This window comes from Leuresthes tenuis, unplaced genomic scaffold (assembly GCF_036924035.1).
Source record: "Leuresthes tenuis unplaced genomic scaffold, fLeuTen1.0.hap1 SCAF_15, whole genome shotgun sequence".
Taxonomy (NCBI): Eukaryota; Metazoa; Chordata; class Actinopteri; order Atheriniformes; family Atherinopsidae; genus Leuresthes; species Leuresthes tenuis.
The window spans coordinates 24,144,052-24,168,678 of record NW_027325369.1 but is presented as its reverse complement, the minus strand read 5'-3'; the positions used below and the strand labels follow the sequence as shown (position 1 = coordinate 24,168,678).

At 40.1% G+C, this 24,627-nt stretch overlaps 1 protein-coding gene across 2 annotated transcripts in view; it reads right to left on the bottom strand.

The window, feature by feature from the left end:
• Positions 1–294: 294 nt before the first annotated feature.
• Positions 295–24,627, bottom strand: part of LOC140269973 (latent-transforming growth factor beta-binding protein 2-like) — an 84,017-nt gene continuing 59,684 nt past the window's right edge. The window contains exons 20-41 of one of the 2 annotated variants that reach the window (XM_072365022.1): positions 23,699–23,818; positions 23,389–23,511; positions 23,151–23,276; positions 22,913–23,038; positions 22,621–22,746; positions 22,324–22,446; positions 21,731–21,856; positions 20,633–20,758; positions 20,248–20,367; positions 20,006–20,131; positions 18,301–18,423; positions 16,789–16,908; positions 11,668–11,796; positions 9,766–9,900; positions 8,548–8,745; positions 8,342–8,434; positions 7,857–7,985; positions 7,387–7,527; positions 6,737–6,910; positions 6,353–6,604; positions 4,804–4,953; positions 295–2,411 (exon numbers count right to left, since the gene is read on the bottom strand). In XM_072365022.1, coding sequence (XP_072221123.1) covers positions 2,236–2,411; positions 4,804–4,953; positions 6,353–6,604; positions 6,737–6,910; positions 7,387–7,527; positions 7,857–7,985; positions 8,342–8,434; positions 8,548–8,745; positions 9,766–9,900; positions 11,668–11,796; positions 16,789–16,908; positions 18,301–18,423; positions 20,006–20,131; positions 20,248–20,367; positions 20,633–20,758; positions 21,731–21,856; positions 22,324–22,446; positions 22,621–22,746; positions 22,913–23,038; positions 23,151–23,276; positions 23,389–23,511; positions 23,699–23,818 — 3,062 coding nt within the window. In that variant the 3' untranslated portion in view covers positions 295–2,235. The remainder of the gene's footprint in view (positions 2,412–4,803; positions 4,954–6,352; positions 6,605–6,736; positions 6,911–7,386; positions 7,528–7,856; positions 7,986–8,341; positions 8,435–8,547; positions 8,746–9,765; positions 9,901–11,667; positions 11,797–16,788; positions 16,909–18,300; positions 18,424–20,005; positions 20,132–20,247; positions 20,368–20,632; positions 20,759–21,730; positions 21,857–22,323; positions 22,447–22,620; positions 22,747–22,912; positions 23,039–23,150; positions 23,277–23,388; positions 23,512–23,698; positions 23,819–24,627) is intronic. The other variant, XM_072365023.1, reaches the window with a different exon arrangement.

Genomic DNA, 24,627 nt, shown 5'->3' with positions numbered 1-24,627 from the left:
AAACACTCAACTAAGGATCTCAGTATTTTCATATTGGGGTGTGAATGCTGTGAAAGATTAAATAAAAATCTTCTACCACTGCCAAACACATCACAGCTATAGTAAAGTAACAATCATCCATGTGCATTCTTGAATGAACCTTTTAAGGACATTATTTTGTGTATGAATAACATCTGACTTCTAGTACACAATGACCAACAATTATTAGCATTCAAGCACTAAATTGTGCAAATGTCAATTTTGAAATGCAAAGTGTGTTGGGTGCCATTTTTTGATAGAAAATTATCAAGAGTCTGATGTTTTTCATGTTTTATTTGACTGATAGTGATTACAGTCAAGAGGTAAACAAAATGAATGAGCATGATAATGACCACAACTTAACAACATTTGTCTCAAGTTATTTAATTTTTTGAAAGGCTTTCAGTACTTCAACTTTAACCTCATTGTTAGATTTCTGGTCCGGTTCTGTTAATGATTTAAACAGCGCAGTATAGCACAGTGGATATCATGTGAAAACATTTATACAGCTGAAGGTTTACAGGCTGTGAATGCTGGTTAATGACATAAAATCATAAAGTGTAGTCATCCTGCCAATGTATTATTACACCAAAGTGTTTCTGTTCTACTGAGATTACTGAATATGAAAGACAAAATATGAAAGACTAAAAGGAATGAAAGGGGATTAGAAAACCAAACAAGAATGCTGATGCTGATGTCTGAGATACATAAATTACAAAAGGATCCATCGAAGACTAACCAAAAATAATGCTCACTCTTTCTCTCTCTTACTGTTTTCATTTAAAAATTATCGTCTTTGTTGTGAACTTAAGGGAACAAAATGTCTGATTTGAACAGTGCTGCCACTTCCAAAAAATATAATTCATTGTCTGCTCCACAGGGCAGAGTATTCACACAGTTCCTATGGTACAGTGTCAGCCACTCTCCTCATACATTAAAAGATATGCTTTAAAAAACATTTTTACAGACATATATAAATCTACAAAGCTTTAATGCCAGATTTAGTCTTACGTTTGATGCTTTATGTCAAATAGAAATATGGTTGTGCTATAATGCATTGATAGAATATGTAACAAAAATAATACATAGTACTAGATCTGTACAAAATATACCAAACCTCTCCGATGAAGCCTTTGTCTTTGCATGCATGTAGAGTTGCACACATGGGAATGATGTGATGGGAGATCCAATTGCTTTGAGGATGGATGAGAAATCCTATTGCCTGTGTGACACTGGTGCATAAAACCAATTTCTCACTTTAAGCAGAGATATTTGCAGATCATTTCAGAAAAATCTATTTTCTGTACTTTCAGTTGTTGAATTTTTAATTTTTTTCCTTTTCTTATCTTTTCCTGAAGTATAAAACAAGTTAATACTGTTAAAACGAAAAACAATGGGGTCAGTATAGGAAAATGGTGTAAAAAACAAAGGAAGGCAGGTTCTACCTATTACACCATTTTCAGAACATTACACAGATCATCATATACATCTACAGTCCATGCCCACATAAAGGCTGAAGCTTTTTAATGTCAAAGTTTGGCTGTGTTGACTTCCTGCTTCTTGGTCCAAAGATTCTTCAACTTCGGCTTGAATCTTGAAGAAAGGCAGCGGTGGGAAAAATTCCATTATTTGTTGACCTAGCTCATATATCACAAAGTGTGACATTCCTTCTTGTACAAAATACATTTATTACCTCCACACAATGTCTCTGTTGTCAGTTGGTGACAAGTAAAACAAGAGGAATCAAGTCTGCCCTCTGAAATAGATCACTTTCTTAGTTTGCTGAGGCCCCTCATGTCAATGAAATAAATAACACCATTTTACAAAAGGAAACTGACAAAGAAAATAATGTGGAAAGAATATCTGCATATCAAATTGCCAGGGGTCACTGAATATAAAAGATCAGTCCACAAAATCCCTTTAAGGCAAATGGATATCTGGTGAATACTAAATCCCATGTAATACATTCACTGCACAATTCCTTTTCCTCTTGAATGTGTTTGAAGGAGATACAGATCAGTGTGTGTGCGTGTGCGTGTGTGTGTGTGATTTTGTATGTTCATGTTTGTGTACCTATGTGTGTGCTTGGTATTTAGGGATAAAAGCTTGGACGTTTCAGTGTTACTGTTAGAGGTTTAGTGCCAGGCCCTTGGGGAAAAGGGCAGAGAGATTATCTTTGAGGGAGCAGGAGAAGTCAGCGTTCCAACAGTCTCCATCTCAGTTTCCTGCTTCCCTTAGCCCAGACTCTGGGATTGTTGGGATGCATTTGTGTGGCTTGGCAGAGACCACGAAGCCCGGCAAACAGGTGCACTTGTAAGATCCCTCTGTGTTGGTGCACTGCCCGTTCTGACACAAGGGCACGTTGTCGCTGATGTCCTCACACTCATTTATGTCTGCAGGAAAAGGAGATTTGTACTGTTAGTAAGCAGTGATTCAACAGCTGCCTGCTCCACATCTGCTGCTGAGGGGCCTCATGGGAGTGAGAAGTGGAAATGCTACAATAATTAATATTTCTTATTCACTGGTCCGTCTTTCTTTTATTCCTTCCTTCCTTTCTTTGCGAATTCAGTATTTTAAATTACACTGAATTACTCAAAAGCAAAATTAGCAGCTCTGGGTTTTAGCAGATGATGACTAACTGAACCATGCTGACCTAAATGACATTTGCAAACATACTGTACCACATATATAACTTGCAGCAGTGTTGGCAAGATAGTTCAAAAGGGGATTCAAAATCTGGACCTTTGCTTCCCCAGAGAAGGTGACTCACTGACTGTCTCACTGGGCATAAAACATTTTCCACACACTTTTTCATAAATTGAGACATCACATTACATCACATGTGCAAAACTAGGGAATTTTGTCTATTTAACCCTTTAATCACCTGCTCTACTGTTTGGTATAGCACACATTTCAGTGACTATACAGTATCTTTTCAAGAAATTGTGTTTTATGCTAAAAGTGAATATTACTTTTTCCAATTTTTGATAATTTAAAGTCACATCTCAAACATATACTAAAAAGAAGCATTGGTTCTAATTTTTATTGACCCTGGGAAAAGAGAAAAAGAATCCCATAGATTCTCTCTTAGCGATGACATTAAAAGGTTGATATTTAAATAATTCTGGTGATAAAATGTTCAAAAAGGCTTGATCAAATATTAGGTGAAACAGAAACTTCTGATATTCCTCAAAACACATGATAAAGTATCCAAACAATGTCTGAGTTAGTTTTAGGAGCACTTGAATGAAGATTTGTGGAGAGAAGGATGTTAATAAATTTTTATTATTATTAATAATAATTTCTATTGTGTAGTATTACTCTATCGCCTTGTTTTTTGTGTAATTGTCAGATTTTCAAGATAAAACCCCACTCTGTACTTTTACCCTGACCCAAACCCTTGAAAGTGTCTTGTCAACTGCATAAAACATACACAAAAGATGATGCATATAAGTAACACAGAAACATGTGCCAAAAGTGGTGTGCTATTTATATGCATTGTCGTGTAATCGTGTTGCTCTGGTGGAGGTCGTGATTCTAACAGTATTTAGAAGATAACACATTATCATATAGCTCCTGATTCAAGATCAAAAGAAAGTTTTTTAGTCTACTGGAAAAAAGTAAAAAGAAATGTGATAATTTCAGTACTAAGTGTCAGCTGAAAAAAAGAGGCAGATATTAAAATCATAAGCAAACTTTGACTCTAGTCCAAGTTATCTGAGACAACTATCAGAACATAAACTTATTCATTATAGTGCCACGTATGACTGTAGTAAGTTTAAATTTGGGGTACATATGGGTTTTGGAGAGAAGTCTCCTCCACTAGGTCCACTAAAGGGCCCATTTGGAGGATTAAAGCCTTCACCTAACAAAATGACATGTTACCTAATATTTTCTCTTGCATATCTTTAATTAAACATGTCATCATGTCAGCTGGCCACAAACTGAACTTGAATTCCAAACCACCCAGATCACTTTACTGTTAAGAATGATGGTAAAATTAACAATGTGTTTGATTATGTTTCCTTTTGGCCTTCAGTGTACTGTTCTTTTCCTTTTTCAGGAGGGTCCCTTTTTAGGAAGTCTAATTGTCATTTCAGTGCATTCAATTTCAACTGACCCTCGTTCTGTTTATGTTATGTTCTTCAGAGGAAATGTGAGTGGTGATATTTCTAAAAAGGAAGTATGGCACGAGTTGCGCTGCTCCCACATGTTTCCACAGAGTTCAATAATCACTTTCCATGGGAACAAACGACTGGCCTTGAAACCGATAAGCCCGTATGCAGACAGAACATTGCAATCGTAGCATTTCATTACAGGAAAACAGTCTCACTTTCTCACAAAACAAACAAAGTACATTTAAGAGATATAATATCTCATGCAATTCATGTGTGGCTAAGATTCAAGGTCTCCTAACTCTTGGCAGTGAGCAACGAGGGAATTTCAAACCAAAGGGTAACGCACGGTGGTTTTTAAGGAGTGCATTGCTTTCATTAGTTTCCATAAACCCTAACTTAATGCAAGGTTGTTAAATTCAAAGTTTCTCCTTGAGCCTGATGATAAACAGCATGAATTTAATCCAAGACACGGCTCCAAAGGGCTAGAGCTTGAAGGGTGAGTTCACAAGTGTTTGGTTTCAAGCTTCATCACCACATTTTTAAACAGATTAAATGGAGTGATTGATCATCCTATTGATTGGAAGTCCATGAACATTTCATTTCTCTATAGCCTAAATGTGGGTGGTCCCTTGAGAAAGATATCCAGGATGCTGCTGAAAGGACCTACCTATGCAGGCCATCTTGTCTAGATCAAGTTCGTAACCGTCAAAGCAGTCGCAGGTGTAGCCCTCACGCACACGAACGCAGCGGCCATTTTCACATCCATTCAGGATCCCACATTCCTCTGCTTGGAGACCCTCGAAGCCATCATAGCGCTCTGATTGAACACAAAATTAAGTTAAAAAAAACATTGGTTAATAAAATTATGCCGTAACTGTTGGTATACATATATATGTATATATAATGTATCCTTTTAATATCTAGTTCTGTACAATTTTAAAATATATACTGTTTTATAGTTTATAGCATAACAGTTCCAGTGGCACGTGAAGGTTGGAATCTGTTCATGATGGTGGATAATCATGCAGGAAACGATGATATTTCTGATGATGAAGGCAATACATTCTACATTCTAAATATTTTAAGCAAAATCACTTTTTAGAATTTCTATCCAAAAAAAAAGATCTGATGCACAAGACTGTTTGATTCACAAAACCATCTGGGAAATCCTTCATAGAAATCTTCTGGAAAAATACAGGCATAAAGGACATGGATAAAGGATCTTTCTATAAATTTCACAAACAGACTTCAACCCCTCAGATGGGTCCAGTGGAACTTCACAGAACCAGTCAGTGAATAGGAGTTGCCACAGTTGATTGTCATCACGCCTACAGGTTAAAAGTACCTGTAACTGATTTCTTGGTCCAAACTTTTGTGTTTCAGCCAAAAACAGCTTGGAGACTGGCAACTAAGACTAAGACTCCTTCAGTTTTAGGCACTGCTCTTTTGAGCTCTCATCACTGAGTTTTTTAAGACATTTTCAGGCTCATGTGGCTTCATGGTTCATGTGGCTCTTGTGACAATCCATAATGGATTTTGGATTTTGAGGTTTGTTTCAGATCTTCATTCTGTTGTCCATATCTGGCTTGTATCTTTTTTGTTGTAGTTGTTTTTTTAACAGTATCATATTTAACTGAATACATTTTTGTCTTGACAAGAGAAATGTCTGTACTACTGGCTGAAACACAAACCTAAAATGTAAATTATCCACTCCTGTGCTCAACACTGACAGTGTGAGGTGTTCTTACATGAAATACTGCATCCAACATACCTTTGCAGTCAAAAGGTTCTATGCTAACTTCATCAGTCAACAGAACTCATCTCTAAAATGCCTCCAACTGGTCCATTTGGAAACTTCTGATGCTGAATTTCGATCTAAGGCTGCAGAAAAGCGTTACTTCTGATGACTCCTCCGTGAAAGTCAAATTTCCTGTATACTGGTGTCGCTCCACAGTAGAACAGTGATCCACTACAGAGCCAGCTCAATCTTCAGCATCTTCTTTTGAGGTCATACTCATTTGCCTTTCAAGCATTCCTACAAAGAGTTCTCTCTGAACATTTTTGTGGTCTTCCAGGCTTCAACTTAAACTCCACTCTTCCAGTTCACATTGTTTTCTCAATTACACTGAGGAAACAGTTACTTGAAACTGAAGAAAGTGCTCTGCAATCTGTATGATGTATGATAAGACAAGTCAGACTTGAATTCACATACGCACCAGCATAGGAATCCACTGGTTGAGGCTGGTGTCTCTCTGGTTGTATGATGGGTACACGAGCTGGTGGCTGCTGAACACTGTAGTCACTCTCTGGGATGTCGTATGTTCCTGCAGGGCCACCGTAGTTATCCCAGTATGGTGAAAGAAAATGCTCTGCTGGATCTTCTGGCCCCTCTAGACCATACTCATATCCTATCCTCTCTCGAAGACTATCTGAGCCTCCCCGCAGGTTGCACATTGTTGCGTAGTCAGCTGTACAGCAGCACATGGGGCAAAGTGACTGTCATGATTAATTCAAGAATGTCATTATTAGATTAATCTATTACATAACAGCCACTTGATTATGAAATAGAATCTCTGTTTCATGTACATCCTGCAGCTCACCAGAGTCTTTCCTTGGGCAGAAGGCACACTGTCCACTCCAGGCAATGCCGAACAGGCAGCAGCATTCAGTGTACGTAGTTCTTTTAACTGGAAGGGGATCTGCACACATGTTGTCCCCCTCAAGTCGCTGCCAGCAAATATCCAAGTGCACACCATGACCCAATTCAACAGGCTCTGGGACACAGAATGAAAGAGTTTATACAAAATAAACCAAGGTAAATCCCCAAAAAACAGCATGTAAATGTTCCAAATTCTTCTTTGAAAAAGGGATTTCTTCATACAGCAGTTTTGATTATATTGGACATATCTACAAAATAATATTGATAACATATTATCAATACACTGTATTGATGGCAGATGTTAGGCCTTATGGATCTTTGTTTTTCAGTTAATCTGGGTACCTTTTTCACCTATACCTTATTCATCTATATCTGTGAGCTGAGAGCATGCAGTGAGGTGAGCACAACAGTAATATTTACAGCCTCAATCTGCACAACAGACTTTCAAACTGCCTCCATAAACACAGCCCTGCTATTCCAAAATAAATGATTAATTATTCTGGCCATAATGACAGTGTGGTAAAGTTTGTGGTATTGTGACAACCCCATCTTGAAACAAAGAAAGTATAAACAGTTGTGTGTGTATCATACCTTCTGTGGTGTTGAGACTGATGCAGCGCCGCCTCGAGCTGTCCAGGACTAACGGAGGACTGCAGAAACAGTTGAAAGACCCGGCTGTGTTCACACATGCTCCGTTCTCGCAGGAATTTCCAAATTCACACTCATCATAATCTAAACATGCACGAACAAAGAGAAGCACACAGACATAAATCATCAGGAAAAAATCCATTGCATTTGAACATATTGGTATAATTACTCAGAACACTGAAATGAAAAGACTGATTGTGTGCCACTGGTTTTCATTTACTGTATGAAATTGCTTGAGATGCATCAAGGCTGAATACTGGCTGGACAGAATGCAAAACAATGAGGTAATTGAAAAGTTTGGTCTATGTAAGAGGTCTGAAAAACACACCAGTCGACCAGTCATCTTTGTTATAACAATGATGATGTTTTGTAATGTTTTAAAAATTCAAAAAAGAGTAGATGTTGCTTCTTACCCACACACTCAAGCCGTATGTTGTCGTAGTAGAAGCCGGAGCGACAGAAGCAAGTATACGTAGAAAAGAGATTTGAACATTGTCCATTCTTACAAATCTCAGGTCCAAACATCTCACATTCATTTGCATCTGAGGGACAGAGAAATTCACGCCTTAATATACTGTGTCGAGACACTGTGTCTAAAAGAAGTGGCATCTTGCTTAGAATGTCACTCTTGCCCATTGTCAGAAGCTGTCAGACAGACTATAGTTGCAGAAACTAGAAATGCAGGCAGGTATCCTATTAAGCCTTGGTTGGCTTTAGAGTTAGTCTCTTGAATGTGGTAAGGGATTACGTCTGTCTGTCTGGCTTTAAAAATTGCTACAGGTAGAAATAAAACAGGGTCATTCCAGCTTTCATTGCCAATGTAAAGTTTAGATTGGAGAGAAGCTATGAAAACTCAGGTATATCATTAAAATACAGGAGCTTTGAAGTAAGAGTTTACCTTTGTAAGGCTGTTGATCTCCATGACTCTGCCTAGAGGAAACAGGCAAAGGTAAAAGTCCACTGCCATGAGAGCACAGCTGGTTGAAATCGTCTGTAAGATAAATAAAAAGTGAAAATTTAGTGAAAGGAAAGGTCCTTAAAAATGAACTTTCTCCGTTGTATTTTGATTAAGCGTTGATACAGAGAGTCAGCCTCATGTTGTACCTCTTCCTGGAACAGGACAGGCATGGATCTCGCAGTTGTCCCCCCAGCCAGCCCCAACCGTGCAGCAGCACTCTTGCTTGGTGGTGTTGTGGGACAAAACATTGTCACAGAAGTTTGCATCAAGTAAGTTGTAATAACAAGCCTTTCTCTCCTCATCTGATGAAGTGGATACAAGGATGGGTTTGGTGTCAAGCTCAGCTGTAGATGAATAAAGAGAGCATTTCTTTAGGTCAGTACATGTCAGGGGTCATGATCAGCAAAGCACCTGTTCATCTGGAAGGGATTTGGTGGTTAAGGATCTGTATGCAAATCTTGCTGCTGAGGTAGGATCTTCCAGTGCATAAAATGACAGATGATCCCACACTTTAAAAAACCATCATTACAAGGTAAAAGCATCAAATGGGTCAGTTATGATATCTGCATGCATCCAGCAGGTAGAGCATTACCCTTGCCTGCCACTGCTGAGCCTGCTCATTTGTCCAAAGACATGGGCTCGGCCATTTCATCGTTAAGCTGCTGGCTTAGCCAAATGGAAACACTGGCATGTGAGTCAACACACCATTCAGTCTCACATGATTGATTCACACACGTCAAAAGCAAACAGAGGAATGTGGCAAAAAGGTACACAGAGGCATAACTGGGGTTTAGTGCCCAGGCAGAAGAAAAAACATCCCGGCTGAGGGCGCGCCGCTCAATAATGTAAATACACCCATTTTGTGTACACATAAGCCTATCGAGCTGGATATGCAATGGTGTTTCCATGACTCAAAAGAGTGTCTTTCTGAAATTACAATACATTGCATACCTTAATCCCTGCACTTAAAATAATTTTTACACAGACAAGAGAAATGTGTTTTAAGATGTAATTGCTATAACTACACCTTATCCTTGTTTGTCTTGGTGGGGGAATGCATTTACAGTAATTAGGTCCTGAGGGCTTTTGCTTGGCTCTACTGAAGGAGTTGCTTCATCATTTGTCTGAAGGATTAGGCTAATACAAATTTTAGTAGGCAACCCTCCCAACCACAATCCCAGTCTATAAAACAAATGGAAACAGACAGGTCAAAAGACACTTGTGGAGCAAGCCATGTCCTCCTCGTCACCCTTGTTTGGATAATGAGAGACGGCTCATTAAATCAGGGACAACTCCATCTCCCAATGATGGAATAGAGAATTAAGTCCCGTGAGTCTTTGTGAGTGCTAGTGCTGCTCTAGTACCCATGGCGCGGCACTGGCTGGAGATGGGATCAAATTCCTCATTGTCGTTGGGGCAGATGCACAGGAAGCTTCCATCGGCGTTCTCACACAGGGCCTCCCCGCACAGCGCCAAGCTCATCTCGCACTCGTTCACGTCTGAAAAAGGCAGGCGAGAGGTCAGAAAAGGATCCGGCACTTACATGCAGGCAAGGTCATGGCACGGTCACACAAAATAACCGTAGTTATGGCGTAGTTACTGGATGAGTGTTTCACATCCAGCCATAAGAGACTGTTCTTCACACATTTCGTTGTGTTTTAGAGTGATTCACTGTGTGTTTTAAAGTTTGTGAATATTTTCATTTCTCTGAAAACAGTTGAGTAAAAGGACTGAACTGAAAATGATTGAAAACGCTGCCAATGTTCAAAGAAAAACTTTAAAAAAGACCATCAGAAGGTCTGGATAACTGAAAGGTGACACGACTTTTGTACAGTTCTGTATAACCTAAAACATATTCAGATTTTCACCCAAGTCCTAAAAGTAGACAAAGAGATCTCAAGTAAATAATAGAGGTAAAAAATTGTGCGTCAGTGTCCATAATATCATGAAGGAACCTGAGTCAAGGCAACGACAGGCTTCTCTTGAATTATCAAACAATAATGTTAATGTGTCCACCATGAGGGGAACACAACAAAATGCTCACCAAAAAGGATACTGCTGCCTATCTGACGCTTGCTGAAAGTAATTTGCTCAAGCCTCGATTTGAGTGTTTGGAGAAATCTTAACCTTGGACTGCAGCATAACGACTAATGTGAAAGAAAGTGGTGGTAGATGGGCCTTGAACAACTTGCTATTACTGACATAATAATAAATTCCAAACTATTCATTCTGAAGTAAAATCACAGGACGTCTGTCCAAAAACCTGAACAGAGGTTGGGTGATGCAGCAAGACAACAGTGTTCTACTAAAATAAAAATGGCCAAAGAAGAACACAGTAAATGCTCAGTAACAGACAAGTCAAAGTCTAGACCTTCATCCAGCAGTTTTTACGACACTACCCACAAACATCACAGTGCTGAGGCTCTTCTATACAAAATAATGGGATAAAAATGATTCAAGATGATGTGCAGGAGTTATAAGACGGTCACTTAAAATGTTCAGCTGCTGTTCTTGGTGCAGGGACTCACAGATATGCAATACTGGATCATTTTCCTCAATGAATAAATGACCAAATATACTGTAACTTATCTACTTTTCAGGTTTGTGGGGAAATGTCATGATTTTAGAATATATCTATTGAGAAACTTCAAAAGGGATCAGAAAAATTACTATAAACTTGTGACATTGAATTATTGGCTTTGCATTTGTGACAGATTCAATTTTGAAACAAAAGTCATCTCTGCATACATCAAATATTGGTTGCTGAATAAAATGATCTCCATTTGAGTAAACCTTTTTGGAAATTTACACAATTGTTCGAAAACCAACAATGTATTACTGCATTTCTTATTATTCTCACATTTTTTCTAACCTGTGGTTTGGCTTTCAGTCCAAAGTCAAGGCTTAAGTCTTGACAACAAATACAGATTTTCATTTTCAAAAGCAGCAAACCAATTTGCAAAAACATCCAGACAATGTAGTGTTTGGCAAATATCAATAAAATACTGCAAATGTGCATTGTCTTGGACTTTTCAGCTGCAGATTAATAGACAGATAGCCCACTTGTGAGTATTTAGAGCAACAGTAACTTGAAGAATTGACTCTAAATAATCCTAGAGCCAATGTTTGTTGTAATGAACTTACGTGAAATCAGGCTTTGGCTACACTTGTTAACAGAATCAATTCATCTTTAGTGTTGGTCTCTGAAAACAAAATAATACACTGGGTATCACCACACACATATTTAATAGACAGTAGTTACACACCGACGCATCTGGTCATATCTCCCGGCGGGTTGGTGTAGCCTTGGTCACAATGGCAGCGGAATGAGCCATCTGTGTTGTCGCAGAATCCATTGTCCCCACAGATGGTTTCATTGTCGCACTCATCTATATCTGCGAGCCGAGAGCATGCAGAGAGGTGAGCACAACATTAATATTTACAGCCTCAATCTGCACAACAGACTTTCAAACTGCCTCCATAAACACAGCCCTGCTTTTCCAAAATAAACATCACTACCACTCGGATCAAACAATAACAGCAGATATCACGGCCATCATAACATGTCAGAAACAGTGTACAGATGAGACAATTCATTTTGAAGGTTTTCAAACTTTGTTAATCCAAGGAGACTTTTGTCTTCGCACAGACATGTTTTATCGGAGCGTAATGTGGACCTGGAAAGCTGCACGTGCTCTTTGGTTGTGTCAAAGGACTGAACTTTACAGCCTACAGCCAGCATGCAGTGTTTTCCCCGACACTTTACAAGCAGCTGGGGAAAAACAGATCTCAGGTCAGGCTTAAAGAGACAGCTTGCCGCCAGCTATCGTTTCCATCCTGATCAATAAAAATGCTAAAACCAATCATTTTCAGAAACCAAAATGGCACTTTGAAAGGATCGAGAGCATTTTTAGGCCTTAAGTACAAGTTAGGAATAAATCTGGCAGGGGTACAGCAGCAGCGTGGCAGTAAATCATTAATCAAGTCCAATAAATGAGAAGGACTACATGCTACACATTTGTTAAGGCTGTTAACACCGGACCTCTTACCAGCACTGCCGATTCCCTACCAATTGCTGTTTAAAGGTAACATTTGTTAGCAATTTCTTACATACAGAACTTAGTGTTTCTTGGCATCTCCAACAAAACAGAAAGGCCAAAGAGCAATGCTGCAGGAGGGTGAGGCTGATTATAATTGTTTAAAAAACAATCAGTGTTTAATGTTCACACTTTTGTCATCTGAATTTGTTCTCTGATTAGTTTGACTTGCCACTGGTTTCTGTCAGTTTCTTCATTAGTTGCCAAATCTGGTGACACAACCCCTGTTTTTAGTTAAATTTTTAATTTTTAGTTCTCATAAACTTGATATTTTAGTTTTATTTCATTTAAGATTTTTTGTTTCTATAAACCTCCATACAAAATCTGCTCTAGTAACACTGGAACATACTGTAAATTTATGAGTAAGTTGTCCAACACCGTATAATGGAAAAACATGCAGTGACAGCTCTTTTGTATTAAGTTGGGAACATTATGTCAGGCAGGCCTCTGAATCGATCTAAACTGCTGTGATTGAATTAAAGAACACTCCAATACGTCTGTTTTTATCGTAAGAATAATTAGATTTTTTGTTGACTCTTGAGTTTCATAACAACCCTCCATGAGCATTCTATTCAAAGTTTCCATAACAAACGTAATTTGAGAATAGATTTAAAAAATAAAAAAAACAGGACTATTTCAAATGTAGGAAAGAAAAAGCATCATTACATTTTGACCAATTCCTTATACACATGCTGTTGACCTCAATAAAGACGAGAAGTCTCACTTGCACTCATAAAGTCTGCACCAGTTGAGAAAAGACAGAGAGTGGGCCAGAGAAACCGCAACCCGTTTGATTTAAACAGTGCACTCGGCCAGAGCCCCGTCTTCTCCTCCAACGCAGACAACTGTTTTCTCAGGCTTTCTGGGGGGCAAGTCCTCAGTCTGTGTCCCTGTCCTGACTTGGCCATCTATCTAACATGCCTCTGGGGTCAGACAGGAGATCCCACAAGCTAATAAAACCACAGAGACAAAATCGCCTTTGTTGTTTGTAAAATCTTGAACAGGAAATGCTGAAAAAGAGAAAAATTGCTAGAATAGACTTGTGGGCTCAACTGGCTGCAGGATGAGAAGGCGCAGAATAGATGGACACATATTGTACTGAAAACTGCCAACCCACTGGATTTGCATGCTTGAGAACTGATGTAGAAGAGGGGAAGTATTTTTGGGGCACTTGATCAGAAACTGCATATAAATGAAAAAGTGTATCTTTGACAGGATTATTCCCAAGGCTGAGTGAAGAATATTTTAAGAGTAAGGTAAAAAGTATTAGAAAGAAAAAGTTTATGGAAGATTTTCTCAAGTGTGAAGACCTTAAGTGGAGCTCGGAATGTTGGAATGACAGCGGCAGCCTGCTGGGAGGTCTGTGAGGAAGTGCTCTCTGCTAATGAATGAAACAATCAGTGTCTAAAGGCAGCTTTTTATTCATGCGTAACATGGAACAAAGTCTGCTGCAAAACACATGTTGGGATGAGATGCAATCAAATAATCATCCCTGGGAGGAATGAGAGCATCAAGAACAAAACTATATCAGTGTTTTTTGTTGTTTTGTTTACTTGACTGTGGTATTGTTTGACGGACAGCATTTAGATCTATCATCCAAGCGGAGGGTCATGCTAATCAAGGCATTAATTATTTGAAGAGAAAAAATGAATAATGGATACAAAATTGGAATTTTTTTTCTAGAAAATGAGATGACTCCATCATGAGCTTGTCTCACACCAGCAGAACATAGAGTTATTTAGTTAGTCTTTCCATGTAATCATGAGTTACGTCAGGACACATGCAGTGCTGTAAATTGCCAGAAGGAACAACTGAGGCAGGGAAGAAGGTGAGAAGTTCAGCTCAGAAGAAAGAAGCTGAGGTTAAGGGCCAAGCAGGCTCCAAAAGTGCATACTCTAATGGTCTGACCCAGGAAACTAGCTTCCTGTATCCGTTGACACGGTCATTTGTGTAAGGATGGGGTAATGAGTTGGTGTCTATGCCATGTATTAATCTGGAGCACATGGGGGCGAGAATATAGGAATCAGTGACTGTTGGCTCACCCTACACAGCCCACACTTTCCTATATTCTTTGGGCATTCCCTGGTCTAATTGGACCCACATGCAAAGATTTCGCACACGAGTAGGCGAGGATGGTGAGGTGAGGTGAGGTATTTGCTTTCAGCGCAGCATATTTCTGGACATTACATCCACAGCCTGTCGTGGGTTAAAAACAATGGGGGCTTACCTGTCATATTATGTCTGTACTTATAGGAAAAACTTCCATCTGCACAGCAGTGTGGGGTATCACACATGTTAAAGTGTTCACATTTCTATACGTTTACAGGGTGGGAGAAGAGTGTGACCGCACACAATTTCCGCCCTCTGGCCCGGCTTATTAAAGACAAGGCATAGCACGAAGAAACTTATGGGCATGACCGTAAATTAAAACCAAAAACAATGTCCTGCTGCTGTGTGCACAGCATCATGGTAGGTTTGAGTGCAACCCTTATAGCACAGTTGTGGGTGACGTTTGCTGTAGAAATAACTCTGTTTTTCCCGTTTGTGTCATGGCCTCTAAATCTAAATGAGTGCAGCGAGCAGAGCCAACGACAACCACTACCCCTTCGAAAGCAGGAGAGTAAAAATAAAACAACGCCCCTCACAGAAACTGCAAATTACAGCGTCTGGTCTCTTCTTAAATATCTGATGATTTTTACAAGCAGACAAAATGCCTTGGAGTAATTGAGCTCCCTCCTTGGACTTTTATTGAGGTGACGGCAGCATCTCCCACAATTTCCCATCCTGAGGTGAAACAAGCCACTATTGTGTGTAGTGTTGGATTTTGAGGGTAAGAGCGCTTGGCTTTCAAACTGAAGGTATGACTCAATGCCTAGCTGTGAGTGAGTATTTGTCGTGGGATCTAGTGACAACACCAACAGTGTAATAAAAGCAATGGGAAAGAGGTGGCCATAACGCAGTCCTGAGCCTTATTAGATAGTTGTTTAATATATCTAAACCAATTTGAATATACAGTATATAAACTTCTTAGCTTTGTTTTGACTCTGACTTTAAAGAAGTAGAGGTAAGCAGCTGGTTTCAATCAGCCCTTATCACACTACAGGCCTCTCCACTCTTCAGTTGGTGCCAGACAGACAACATCATAAAGTGCAGTCGGGAGGCAGCCACACGTAGTCAGGATCAGGGTGATGGAGGCACAATCTGTCACTGCTCAGCACTGGAGCAGCAAATTATCCCCCCTGATTTCCATCAGTTGCTAGTCCAATAAAAACTTGGGGTCATGAGAATATGTGAAGCCGCAATGCACTTTGAGTGCATCTCTACAACTGTTACATTCTCTGGTTCTCTTTGTCTAGCACAAAAACATTCAGAAGGGTGCAAAAAGTCACTGTTAACCACATGTACATACACACTAACACTCTTACACACACACAAGCATTCAAAAACACCCACAGCTTGCATCTGCAGTCCAGCACATCATTCCTGCTCTCAGACTGCTTTCCTCTCTTTTCACTCTGGTGATTGTCTGGATCCTGTCTTACTGTAACATGAGGAAAAAGTTGAGCCTTTTTATTGTTACAGATCCCATTTGCTCTTTAATGGTGATATGAGAACTAAAAAGACAAGCAATACAGAGTAGATAAACCCTTATTTTCTCAAAACCAATCGGTTTAGGTCTGCAGCTAAACATCTAATTGTTCATGATGTCATGACAATATTATTGTGCACACACCTAGCATAAGTGCAAACTGCCAACAATGCCATATGATCCAACCCCTCCACAGAATTTGAAAAAAGGACTATTTACAGACAACTGGTCTCAAAGGTCAATCTCTTCTTTAAAAACAAACAGTGATGCTCCAGTCCACCTGTGACTCTGCCTGCCACATGTGCTCCATCAACTCCATTAACGCTATTGAAAGTATGAGACTATCACTGGTTTCTGGTCTCACACCATGCTTCCAATGACAGTGCACTTCTGTGTGCAAAGGCACTTAGTTTCAGGATCTAAAAAAATCTCCTTCCGCCTGTTTGTGTGGGAAAGATTAAAGGCTATTGAGTCACATCAGGCTTTGTGGCTCCATTCATTTCATAGTACAATCTCTGTGGTGCCCTTGAAGTGCATATAGGGTGTGCAGCAAAAAGTAGCACATGGATTGAAGTAGGGATATGTACCACTTAAAAATAGTTATATCTTTGCCATACATATAAATTTTCTTCCACATAAAGATGCTTAAAAGCTTAAAATGATTATTGGTCTTTTATCTTCAGCATGGTTAGAACACTCACCACAGTCTCCCTCAATACTGCCAGGCTGACACTGCATGAAGCACCGGTAGGAGCCGATGGTGTTTTCACAGCGCCATGTACCACACACTGAGCTTCCAAACTCCTTGCACTCATCCTGGTCTGTAAACAAGAAGACAGATTGTCATGATCTATGAGTTTTTGTGTTAATATTTTGACATTGTCATTTGGTTTAATAGCTTCTACTGGGATTTTTTGTGAAGACCTTTTTGTGAAGAAATTTGTAAGGTTTTAGGAAAAGACAACCACACAGTAATGACAATCCAACCACACCACACTCTAAGCTGTGATGTGTGTCTCCTGCACCAAAACTAAAGATGTTCAATAAATATTCTACAAAAAGTGATTTAGATGCTTCATCCAATGCAATCTTACAGTGTCTTCAAACAGAGGCTATCACATATATATCATACTAGTACAATAATATATAATATAGGTTTGTAATTCAAAGGCAAAAAGTGAAAGATGTCACTGTCACAGGATTGTCAGTCTTACCGTCCTGTCTTCATATTTACCCACATGAATCACAGTTAGTATGACAGGATAATAATGATCAAGTGTCACCTGAAACTTGCTGCTGCTAGGAATTTTGGGATGGAATTATCTCCTTTCTTTCATGAAGGATGGTTCAGAATTTCCTTTGCAAAATGAGATAGTAAAATAAACACTGACTCTCCTCTCTTTAGTATTTTGAGAATTCAAACAGCTCTGATCATGGACAAAAATTATTTGGCTGGACCCTTGGTTTTAGGATTTCTGATTCTTTGTTCATGGACTTTGTTGGTTATCCTACCCTAACAGCGCCTTTTGTAAGGTATTAAAGACTTTGATTTACTATCTGGCTGCTGCCTTTGAGAGCTGCACGTGGATCCTCTGCTCTCAAACCTCAGCACATGACACGAATGTTGGTTATTAACTGACAAACAGAGGTGCAAATGGAACTGCATGTGCAATCAAACACAGATTCATGCATCCCTGCACACAAACTAGTGTAATGGCTGTGCAGCAGGAGTCGGCCAGGAGGCCTGTGGCGTAGCTGTCCTCAGTAAACGAAGCACGCAACAAGAATCGCCAAGAACAATATTATTACAGCAACCATAGAACTTGTGAAGGAGCTAAAGGGAGACGTTCCAGAGGGAGAAACACCTCCTGCTCACAATGTGGTCATTCATACTTCCCTCACGGGAGTGGGAGTTCAAGACTCCAGCCATGTAATCCAGAAACCTCTCAGTCTGGGGACCATGGAGGAAAGCCTCTAAGCCAGGCTTGGACACTTTCACTGGAGCCTAGTCCTCATGTGCTATAGTATATCAATCATAGCCAACTGTGCTATACTGGGTATGCTTAAGCCTTAATGTAGCATGACGATCAAACAGCTAATGCTGGCATGCTTGGTTTACACAGAGAGGAAACCTCAGGACAGAGATGGGGGTCAACACTCACCATGACATGACACACAACTGGACACCACAGGGGAGTTTTATTCCATCTCACCTTCACAATCAGCTGTGTCAGCGTTGAACTTGAATCCGGCCTCACACAAGCATAAGAAAGAGCCATCGGTGTTGAGACACTGTCCTCGGATGCACACATCGTCTTTACTGCATTCATCAGCATCTGAGTTTGAGAAAAAAAAGAAAAGAATAGCAACAAATTAAGATAGAAAATGTGAAGAAAGTTGGGTCGAGGTTTCCTATGCACTGACTGTCACTGAATATCCACATATATCCTATGTCCTCATTAGGACCACAGGGAACACCACTCCTTCTTGTACTGTAAGTATCAAAAAATAAAGTGTAATCAAGTGCTTGTCAGAACACAAGATACATTAGCCATTTAGAGTATGTAATGGCATACTGGCAAATAGGAAACAACGGAGAACAAAAAACATCTACCTCAACCTCTCATGTTGAGAATGTTTCTCGCAGACAAAAAAATTAATAATGAATGCTGCATGCTTGATTAGCCTTAGATGGGTGGATAATTACAGCATTACAACATAGCTCGTAAGGTACTTGGACCTGGTAAAAGGTGGTATTGGCAGGAAAGCAGAGGAAATTCATCACTGGGGAAAGTGCCAGCATTCCTTTTTCCAACCTTTGATTATCAGTTGAATCTTACAGAAACAATAGGGTAAATATCCAAAGCAGAGATTGGAATAAAAAAAAAAAACAATATTCCAGACTGCAAGCAAACAACATCAGTGTGCTGTGACTGCACAATGTTGGAGTTTATTCCACTTTTTGAAAATTCTTGAAAGGAATAGCAGGACTCTGGCACAAGCTGTTCATTTGGATTAAGTTTGGATGGGTTTCAGTCTGTTGTCCCATGACCTTACAAACCCTCAGCCTCACTTCTTCTCCCTGTGTAGTCTCATGTTAGAGGGGTCTGGCTTTCATTGTGTCAGCACTGTACACATCATAGTGGACTGCAAGAAAATACATGACAACTTCTGATTTATAGGATAATTAGGACCCTGTATTTGTTGAGGAGGGCAGCCAAAGTACCTGATGTAGCCTGGGCAATTTGTTTTGAGTGTGTGGATGATATCTAAGCTGCTGTAAGGCCAAAACTTCAATCGAAGAAAGTCCAAGCTTGTGGACTAAGCATAGTGCTACAGGGACTGGAAGACATTCCTACCTGCTTTATGTCATAACTGGATTTTGCATTGCCAGACAATCTACCATTTACTTAACTCCACCTACTACTTGCAAGACCCACCAGAAATAACACTGATCTGATTCAGACATGCTGTCCAAAATGATTTAATATATTCTTACAGTAAACACTCCAGTTTGTTGAATAGTCTTCCTTTGTTGACAATCAGGCTACATTTTTTCCCCAACCACTGACCAGTGGGTCACTGGGTGCGACTGGAATGACATCAAACCAATGTCCAAGCTGAGGGAGAGTGAGCTGAGACAGCTGATTAGGCCATGGCCCATTACACAGAAACACCGGCCTCAGCACCCAGAACAGTATGGTGAGAACAGCCTGTCTGCAATAAATATGGAGTGTGCGTGCCAACGAGCTTACAGTAAAAATGATTTGAGTTGCATGTGCTAAAAACCATTATTGAATTATAACCATCTAGCTCCAATGGTGTATCAGCCTCACCCAATTACATAAAGCTCATAAAATCATCTGAATAATGATTTCCCATTGCTATTAGTGTTCTGGCTGCAATGTATTACCGTACCTTGGCAGCCAGGTCTTTCATCGATGGTGGTATATCCATCAGGACAGATGCATGAGTAGGAGCCCTCTGTGTTCAGACAGTCTCCTTCTCCGCAGATCTCCACAATGGTTAAACATTCATTGATGTCTATCACAAATAAGCACAAAGACACTCAAACAGCTGTGTCAACATGCCAACATGAGGTAAGCTTAGAGAAACTGCGAACCACTTTTCTATGTAAGTGTATATATATCTATACATACCTCTGCAAGAGGTCCCATCCACCAGCTCCAGACCAGATGGGCAAGAGCAGCTATAGGAACCAATGTTGTTGGTACACTGGCCTCCCAGGCACAGGCTGGTGTCTTCACATTCATTCACATCTGAATTGACACATAACACAGACATCATCACCAGGACACATTCACACCAGCTGTAAACCGCTTGGTGTCATTCCATTTTTTTTCCCTGTTAACAAAGAGCTTCCAGACCACAGTGAACATGTCAAAAACGTCATGTATCACTGCCAACAACAGTAAGTAATGACGCATTATAGTGGGTCATATGGTGCTGGAACAGATGACTGAAAATGACTGCATGGAGATGATAAATTTCAGTAACCACAGGGAGCCACCCACTGTACTGTACCTTCACATGAGAGGCCGTTGGGTGCTACTGTGAAGCCCGGGTCACATGCCATGCAGGAGAAGGAGCTTACTGTGTTGGCGCAAACACCTGTGGGACAAACACCTGGAGTTTGGCACTCGTCAATATCTAAGAGACAGAAGAAAAAGAAGAAGAAGAAGAAGAAGAAAAGGTTAGCTGTAGGTCATGATCTGAAGCAAATCAGCCTTGAATAACCGATTTTTGTGCTCCTACTGTCTTATCTGTTAAAAATTATCAGTGGATGAGTGTGACTCAGCTCAACATGCTGCTAACATACAGTAAGGAAAGCCCTTTTTATTAGATTGCACTGACAGTATTTTATTAAAAAGGGTGGAAAGGTAAGTATGCAGGATGGTCATCATATCTAAAACAGCGAGCTATTACAGGTGGCTTATAATTACTGTATCCACAAATAGTCACCAGCTCACTGATATGTGATCATTGGAAATTCCTCGAGCCGGTACAGATTGTATTTCTTGGGGGAAAAAAAAGCATAGACCGTTGTTAAATGATTAAGATGGCTTAATTTTGCCCTCGGGCGAACAGAATGAGTTCAATAGGGTGAGTATGCTGCAGTACATGGAAGGCAAGGGAGTGGCTGACTTCATTTTAAATTAAAACCTTAATATTTTCCATGGCATCAGATGAGCCATTAAAATCCTATCAGAGGTTGACTTGGACATGGTTTCTTGAAATTATTTCCCAGTGCAAAGACACATATCAGTGGGGGATCTTCATCTCAGGCTAGATCCACACTCCTATTCAAAAACACACCACATATATACAGTATGACTAACTGAGTCCGTGTTTGAACCTTTTTAAAAAGTCATTGCTTTTTGCTTCCCATGAAGTCATGACAGATGTAACCTCACTGGGTTTGTCAAAGCAGCCATTTTACTGCATTAATCTCACAAATCATGTCTTGAAAAATTACAGAGCACTATACAGATTTCCTCTAATCATGTTTTGGGACTAATAGATTCTTCTTTTGACTTGGTCCACATTTAGTTTGGTCCCAAGTTTACCATAGTTACGTACTTGATTGTTCTAACAGCTAAGTAGATACAGAAGTAGTATTACCTTCACAGGTGTGACCATCCTCAGACAGTTGAAAGCCAATTTCACAGCTCCTGCAAGTGTAAGATCCTGGGGTGTTCAAGCACAGCTGGCCTGGGCACAAGTTAGCCACCAAGCACTCATCCACATCTGGACACAAATATGCAGACACATCACAGTCCAGATAACCATCTCTGGCTATAAATTAATAGAATCCACCAGTTGTAATCATTTACATGATGGTTGGACAGAAGAAATGTCGACATCTCTATCTTTTCACTTGAGCTATCTGCTTGACATCATCTTATTCTATTTGAGGATTAGCGTCTCATTGTGTTGAGCAAAGATCAGATGAGTGGTGCCAGAGACAGGGAAGTCCAGAATCCAGCTATGATGTGATGTCTAGGACATTTAGACTCAGAGGAAGGCAGTTTGGGTTCAAACCACCACATCTGATGCTGTTAGATACAACCTTAAGGAGGCTGAAAAAAGCTAATTTAGCAGACATATTTGACCTTAGGTGAAACTCAGGTTTAAATGAAGGCAGAGGCAACGAATACCCGAGCTCAAATACAAATACAAAGGAAACATATTTCTGTGCAAACACAAAGCCTCACCATTGCACTGTCCATCCTCAGAGACTCTGAAACCTGGCTGACAGATGACACATGTGAATGAGCCCTCTGTGTTTGTACATGTTCCCTGAGGGCATGTAGTGGGAAGCTGACACTCATCAATATCTGTTGTGAAACAATATGCACATTTAGACTTTCACACAAGACTGGGCTGTCTTCATATTCAAGAAAAAAACTAACAACAAGTGTTTTCACCATCAGTTTTGCTTTTGTGACCAAAAAAACATGGGGTATAACCGCTGAGATCTGTTTTTCAAGGGTAGTGTTAAAATAACCAACCTTCACAGAGTTCCCCATCATATGACACTCTGTATCCGGTAGGGCAGTTCTCACAGGTGTAAGAGCCTTCCGAATTTAGACAGATCCCATTGGCACATGTAGACAGGGACTGGCACTCATCAATATCTGAGCAAAACCCACGAAGAGACATGCATACTGAGATGAATACGTGGAGAGAAACCAATTGCACAGCCAAGGAAATTTAATGGTGAGCTGCCCAGATGTGTTGAGTATGTCTGACAATACTAATGTTTTTTACTGAGTGAGAAGCACAGCTGGAAATTGAATTTACCTTCACATCTCTGCCGGTCTTGAGACACTCTGTAGCCAGCCTTACACCTGGTGCAAGTGAAAGATCCCTGCGTGTTGGCACACACCCCTTCCTGACACAAGTCACCCCGGGCACACTCGTCAATGTCTGGAAACAATAAGAAATAAATCATCACAAATCGGTAGAAAAACTCCATTATCTACCCATGTTTCTTTAACACTGCCAATTAGTGTTAAAACTGAAACAAACTTGTTCTTACCTTCACATCTCAGTCCATCAACAGATGCTCCAAACCCAGGCCTGCAGTTCTGGCAAGTGAAGGAACCCGGAGTGTTGATGCAAATTCCCGCAGGGCAGGCATTACCAGTTGCACACTCGTTGACATCTAGCAAAAAGAAATAATTTGCAGACATTATGTTGCTGTTGGGAAAGCTCCATGAGAGGAGAGGTATGCATGATGAGTTACACCCAAAAGCTCTAAATAATACTTTGCAGACCTTCGCAGAATTTGCTGTCTGAGGTGACTTCGTAACCATGGTTACAGGTGCATTGGTGGGTGCCGTCCAAATTGACACAGCGGCCGTTGAGACAGACTCCCGGAAGCCCACATTCGTCCACATCTGGAGGAAAGATATAGAGGAGAAAAAAACCAGAGGGCCTCAGAAAATAAAGACAACCGTGAACTCTTTGTAGCTTTTTTATAAGCCTTCAATGGCACCGCAAGGCTTCTGTAGTAGCACTGTGGAGAACTATTCGCAGAGCTGTTACTTTGATACGGGATGGTAATAATGTCTGACTGACAGTTACCTTGACAAACATTGTCTGGTGAGAGTTTGTAGCCGTGGAAACAGTTGCACCTATAGGAGCCCTCCGTGTTGACACACCTACCACGACCGCACACGGTTTGATTTAAGCACTCATTTACATCTGTAGAGACAGGTCAGGACAGGAAAGTATATATGAGAGGAGAATTTCAGGCTACACTCTATCACAGCTACGTAATGTGATTTACAATAAGTGTGAATTCTCTAATAATGAAACAATCCCCCCCCCCACACACACACACACACATTTCTCACCACTTTTGAGTTTTTGCCATGTTGAGACATTACATCTACACATAAAATAAAAAAACCTGCTCAGCTGGATAGCACTGAAGGCAAAGGAGAAGATATAACTTTATGAAATCTGGAAAGTGGCCCTGAGGTGAAAAACATCAGTAAAAGCAAAGGACTCTTCTTAAAACACAACAGCAAAACAAAAAAACAGAGCTGTATCTGCATAATATAACTCCTTTACAGCAGTAAACTGTAGAGAGAAAAAAAAAATTATTTACAAAAAAAAGAACTGCATAGTTCAGGAGCAAAAGGGAAACAATTAAAATATAATTAGAGTGCACAATAACTGCAAACAGCAGTCATGAAATTACATCAACACACGGACCTCATTCATACAGCCTTTTTACAACTTGTTGCAGTAGCTGTCTTTTCCACTTCATGAGTCCAAACTGTTGACCCAGAAATTGCATTTGTGGAAAACCTCTAGCAGAAACATCATTTAATAGTTAGTTTTATCAAGTGTTAACAGTAGCTTTTTACAAGTCAGCTGATGTCGAGTTGGGAGAAAGAGAGAGAGAGGTGTTCAAAGACGAAGGCAAAGAGGGTAGAGGGAGGAAAAGTATTTTTCTGCAAATGAGGTGAAGAGGGGATGTTATTGAGTGGTGATACAGATCCTGA